The sequence below is a fragment of the Lactuca saligna genome, chromosome 9 (genome assembly GCF_052625555.1).
Source record: "Lactuca saligna cultivar CGN05327 chromosome 9, ASM5262555v1, whole genome shotgun sequence".
NCBI lineage: Eukaryota > Viridiplantae > Streptophyta > Magnoliopsida > Asterales > Asteraceae > Lactuca > Lactuca saligna.
In genome coordinates this window covers 14,497,383-14,503,549 of record NC_136425.1, presented here as the reverse complement: position 1 = coordinate 14,503,549, position 6,167 = coordinate 14,497,383, and the positions used below count along the sequence as shown (strand labels likewise).

General features: G+C 31.4%; 1 protein-coding gene across 11 annotated transcripts; it reads left to right on the top strand.

Annotated features, from left to right (window-relative positions):
* The first annotated feature begins 723 nt into the window (after positions 1-723).
* On the top strand, positions 724-4,635 carry LOC145018541 (cytochrome P450 72A11-like). Of its 11 annotated transcripts, none has more exons than XM_078976417.1 (10): positions 724-901; positions 975-1,193; positions 1,279-1,409; positions 1,620-1,688; positions 1,790-1,981; positions 2,153-2,246; positions 2,890-3,005; positions 3,097-3,294; positions 3,380-3,540; positions 4,089-4,635. In XM_078976417.1, the coding sequence occupies exons 5-8, from the start codon at positions 1,976-1,978 to the stop codon at positions 3,253-3,255; spliced, it is 375 nt and encodes a 124-aa protein (XP_078832543.1). In that variant the 5' UTR covers positions 724-901; positions 975-1,193; positions 1,279-1,409; positions 1,620-1,688; positions 1,790-1,975; the 3' UTR covers positions 3,256-3,294; positions 3,380-3,540; positions 4,089-4,635. The 11 variants fall into 11 exon arrangements, 7 of the variants coding, with proteins under 7 accessions (XP_078832543.1, XP_078832542.1, XP_078832545.1 ...); XM_078976416.1 differs by having other exon boundaries at positions 975-1,409; positions 1,790-1,853; positions 1,939-1,981; XM_078976419.1 differs by having other exon boundaries at positions 975-1,409; positions 1,790-1,853; positions 1,923-1,981.
* Positions 4,636-6,167: the final 1,532 nt, after the last annotated feature.

Below are 6,167 nucleotides of genomic sequence, written 5' to 3'. Positions count from 1 at the left end.
TAGTTTTTATTCCACATGTCATTTTATGATTTTTTTTTTCAATTTTATTAAATTTCATATAATATTTAAATGTAATAATTCCAATAAATGTAATAATAAATCCATATCAATTTCATTGATGAACTTTCCTTCTAATTTCAAAATTCATAAATTAAAGCTTCATTAATTTCATTTGTTAATTTATCTAAATTATTTATTCAAATTTAAAACAGAAAAATACTTTAATTTTAATAATTCAATATTTTTATTAATTTTCTTATAAATTTAAACTTCTTAAATATTTAATTTTTCATATTTAGTTTTTCTTTTAAATAAACTCATGTAAACATGAATCTTACACCTAGTTAGTTAATAATTAAATAACATGTTTATTTGATCATTAAGAAATCTTAAAAACTATTTATGTTTACCAAATAAAATAGCTTTAACGGTGTATGTTTGTCTATGGAAGAGTTTGTAAAGTGGAAATATTAGTTATTTAAAAAACTAATAATTACTATTTTTATATATTAAAAGACATAATAAAACGTTAATATATATATATATATATATATATATATATATATATATATATATATATATATATATATATATATATATATATATATATATTAAAATTCTCTCGTGTTAACTACAGTAAAATAACTGTCTTTTTGGCAGAAAAAGTCCTTCTTTTATGGGGGCATGGTTTCTTTTGCCATTTGTTCAGTTTATGCCATTTGAACGATTTTTGATGCTACTGTGTTTTTCGCCTGTTCTCTTCACCGCTTTTCCACCCAATCACTTTTCGATTGCTGGCATTTTTTTTAATCTTTATTTCGACGAATTTGCTTTTCTTGCTCTGTTTCGATCTATCGTTACGTTCCTTTTCTTCCTTCTCCGTTTCCTCTTCTAATTGCAGGTGAGAATTTTCCACTATCTTTTCATGAGCCCTAGATGCATGTTGATGTTTCTACTCTAAATTGATGGTGCAGGTTCATGATTGGCGTGGTTGTCGGGTTCGGTGGTGTCACCGCCATTAGCTCCAGCATCCTCTACCTTCTGCTTCTTCATTTTATCCCTTCTTAATCGCCGGTGTGAGGTCTGATTTTTGCCTCTTCGATTTTACCCCAACCGATTCATCGATCTTCAACATCAGACGAACCCATCCCTACCTCCAATTGCTTCGCTTTTCTGTACCGACATCGACTTAGGTGCAGAGGAAGACCGACAAACGGAGTCGTTTGACGATGCGATGTATCACTCCGCCATCGCTTACGTGTGTTTCTTGTGCGACAGGTAGGTGAGCAAGGCGGAGAGTTGGGTGGCTCCTTGACTTAGACGACAACTGAAACACTCAGACACACATATATGTATTGCTTCAAAATCCACCAGTGTCGCTTCGCAACCCACGACCATCATCACATCAGGTTTAATTTTGGATTGATTAAAGTCCAAAATCCCTACTTCCGAACTTCTGCTTCAAATCTTACAGTCTAATAATCCATGTTTCGTTCCATTTTACTATTAGGGCTAATAAATTTCTCCATGTGATTACTCTTTCACTTTCTGAATTAATTTGGTCCTAAATTTCTAATCGATGGGTCTGAAATCAGTTTATGTTTCTTTTGCGTTCATAGATCGATTTTAGGTTCCAGACGTCTCCCTTATCAATCCAAACTTCACAAATTGAACGTTTCGGGATTCAGGTAGAGTTGAGCACTCAAATTTTATGATTCCATGCTTTGTCGATTTCAATTTTTGGGTTAATCACTTAATTGGTTATTGACCTGCCCTCTTTACTGTGTAGTACGATGCTGGATACAGACCCGATGAGGATGAAAGGAAAGTAAACAACGACTCCTACTGATTACGTGAGTTTCTTACCAATTTTAATTAGGTATATTAGATTAGATTATTTCCCCAAGTTTGTTTGTTCATAGGCGAGCTCTCTAACAGGCGCTAAATCAATAATACGTGAAGTTGCATATGTTCCATGAAGGTGATTCAAATATCTAATAAATTTTATATCTACTTCCTGAGTTTTGCCTCTATATACATTGTTGTGCTATTGTTTCTTATACATTAAGCAAATTTATCCATTTTAGATTTTCTTCTCAATTTTGAACTAAGTTAGGTTTTGGGTTGAACTGAATGGCCTTTGGTTGTGCAGATGACTGATGATGCCAAATTGAATCCCATAAATCTCACCAACGACATCGTCCCACGTGTCATGCCATATCTTTATAACTCTGCTAAGACGTATGGTATGTAATGTATACACACGAGCAGTGATAGTAGATCTTATTTTGTTGAGTTTTTCAAAGAAAATTTTTTACAAACGTTTTTAACAAAAAATTATTTTTTTTTTGTCAAAAATTCCATTCATGTTTATAGAAGTTTTAAAAATGTTCAGATTTTATAATTAGTTTGCAGAATAGTAAATCTTGACCAATGAAATCCATTAGCATGTCTTTCCAAATTTTATATGCTGATCATATCTATGTGTCACATACATGATGTTATCTCAAAGACCAAAGTACAATCAGCATAACTATAGATTTTATGTGGTACCTTTGCATTTAAATTTTCCATATGAGTTTAGAATACACATATTATATGCAAAGTGAAAAGCATCATATAGGCATAGTTAAAAAGGCTGTTCGTTTGACCTGAAACTCAAACAGTAAGATCCCGAATATAAAGGCTACGATCTATATTAGTTTTGTTCAAGAATGCGTAATCTGATCTTTCAAACAATCTATATTAAGTCCTTTGGATATTTGTATTCAGGTAAAGGTAAAGGAAAGAATTTATATACATGGATGGGCCCATGACCTTTTGTGCACGTAACAGAACCTGCACTAATACGACTGATTTTGGCAAATTATTCTCAATTTCAAAAACTAGATGTAGGAAATTCGTTGACAGAGTTGCTACTAAGTGGGCTGGCAGATGTTGAAGCTGATCAATGGGCAAAACATAGAAAGATTATGAATCATGCATTCCATGTGGAAAAGCTTAAGGTTCATCTTCTTTATGGATTACCAGAGCAAAAGTGTCAATATGTAACTAAAATTAATAAACCACTGATTCCATTAATGCTCCTTTTTGTAGCATATGGTACCGGCCTTTTACATTAGTTGCAGTAATATGATCAACAAATGGGAAGTATTAACAAAAGAAAGATCATGTGCAGTGGATGTACAACATTTGGTAGTAGCTATGAAGAAGGAAGAAAGATATTTGAACTTCAAAAAGAACAAACATAGTTAGTTATGAAGGGTTTACAATCGTTGTATATTCCAGGATCCCGTAAGTGCACTAATTTCCATTAATAATTTTGGTTTTTAGCATCTTAATCATTCCAAAAAAAATCATGCAAAACTGTTTGCTTAAGGAAGAGGAGGAGCGAAAACGCCATTTTTGTTTCCGTGATGATGATTCCGTGGGGTGTCAGCCAGGATCACATGTGGCAATATTGCGTCCCTCGAGGTTAACTGCATCTATTTATCCCAGGGCATGGAATGTTTCATTCACGCGCCAAAGAGGGAGCCTCTGGTAAGTTAATGTGACTTTATACTATATTTAATTTTAATTTTTTGTTGGAGAATACCAACATGCTTTACTATTGCTACCAAATGAGCAATATATTTTACTTTTTATCAATAACATAAATGTTTTCACATACATGAATAAAGTCTTTCTTTTTCAAATTTTCCAAAGTTGAGGGGATGACCATTTTACCCTTATGTCTATGAATTTAACGCTCCATCATTACAACAATTTGCAATGAGACTATGAGTCAATCTCTCATCAGTTGTACATTTGAGAGATATTGAAATATTTTTCAGCAAATATATTCAGATAAAAGAAATAAGATTGATTTTTATTTGTAGAGTTCTTATATAAGGAATTAATAATTGTATTTAAGTAATTTTACTCTAAAACTTTGTAGTTTTAAATTTGGTTATTTAAAATTGGTTAAATGATAGCTTAAAATTTTTTAATTTCAGTTGAGAAAGTAGTTTTTAGGACCATATTGGCCATGCACATTTTTATTACATTAATAAACTTCAATTCTTCATAAAATCCAACTACAGTTTTAGGGTCCTGTGGCTATACGGATGGCTAAAAGAGTGATTAGCCATGGTTCAGAAATGGAGACCAGGTCTGATTTGGAATTGGAAGACGAATGCTATGAAGAGATATTGGTCACAGGTGATAGGTTAGAAGGGTTGAATGCATTTTCTGAGAAGCGAAAACCATTGTACAAAGGCGGATGAAATTAACGTATTTTGGTTTATTGATATTGGCAACGTACTTTAGTTTTTTTTTTCTTTGATAAGGTGTATAAGATTTTTGACAGGTACTATGGGCAGATGGTTGTCTTACTTTAACATGGAGTTGTAGGGAGAGAACTTGGTCATTTCAATAACTAGGAGGGGAAGTGATGATGGCAGGAAAGGATATAGGGGTAAATTAGTCATTTGAGGATAGGAAGGGTTTTTTGTAACTAGGATGGGAGGTGATGATGGCAGGGAGGAAATAGAGGTAAATTGGTCGTTTCAGGATCACCGATTGTATTATTGCTTTTGTAACTTAGGATTAGACTTTTAATTCTTATACAATTGATTAAAATTCAATTTTTTTTAACTATCTTTGTCACCCATAATAGCAACATACTTACATTTCGATACCAATATCAGCAATGGTCATCAAATCACCAACAATATACTAAGCATCCTGTCGGTTTTTTTGACTTTAGTGGCGAATCCAACCCCCGCGAAACGGAGTTTCCTATCTAGTTAATAATTATGTTTACCAACACAAGAGACATAAATAAAAATAAAAATATTATTATGCAACCAAATATCCAAAAAAATCTATAGGTTAAAGACAAAGTATATCTATTTATAATTATTAAATAATATAAAGGGAAACATGTATTAATTAATACTTTTAACTTAAAATTAAAGTAATTTTTTTTAAATAAATGTTAAATTTAAAAATTTATATTAGGTATTATTTAATTAATATTTTTATGATTACTTTTTATCAAGAATAATTAGTTTTGATTAGGATGGTATTAGAGTCCGCCTCATTCAAAATGGTATCCAACTTATAATTACCGTGGAGAGAGAGAGAGAGAGAGAGAGAGAGAGAGAGAGAGAGAGAGAGAGAGAGAGAGAGAGAGAGAGAGAGAGAGAGAGAGAGAGAGAGCAACACTACCCGTACATAAGGACCGGCAGTGGCGAACGTAGACTGTTTTAGTAGGGGTGTTCCTCGTACTTCAAGCGGGTGCACCTAATAGAAAAAATATTATAAAAAATAAAAAATTACACTGCGTGCCGGAAATTGAGCAGTGGCCCGGGACCCCAAATGCCCCACTAAGGTCCGCCACTGTGGACCGGTGTTTGTCATAGCCACCATGACATACAATGTTGCATATACCACGACGACTCTCATCGGTCTTAAAGATGTATTTTTATTAAAATAAGATGTGAGTCCCTTAAAGATGTCTTTTAGTAAAACTAGAAGGTTATCCGTACTTTGTGGCGTTTAGAATATATATATTTTTTATGTTTATGTGTTTCGTTTTTTTTTTTTTTTTTTTTTTTTTTTTTTTTTTTTTTTTTTTAATGAGAATATTGAAGACGGGCTACCAAAAGTGTCAACTCCACAAAGTAATATGACAAAAACTTGAGGGGTCATATTTGGTAAATTCAAGGGACCAAAAATAGCAAACTTTTGAACAAAGGCTAGTCACATTTATATATAAATGTTAAGGGAATAAAAATGACAAACTCTTGAAAGTGGCTAAATTATGAATCATCTTAAAGTTACTAAGTGACATGTCTTTTAATATATATATATATATATATATATATATATATATATATATATATATATATATATATATATATATATATATATATATATATATATATATATACCATAATAAATGAAAATGACTTTGCCACATGTCATTCTCTCATAAAATTAGCCACATGTAATTTTGTCATAATTTTGAGATATATATTTATTTTCCACTTGTCATTGTTTCAATTTATTATTAATTTAGTTTCTATAAATTAAACCTACCATAATGACTATTAATTTTAAATTTTAAATTTTAAATTTTAAATTCAATTTCAAATAAATTTACAATTTAAACCTTTATGTTT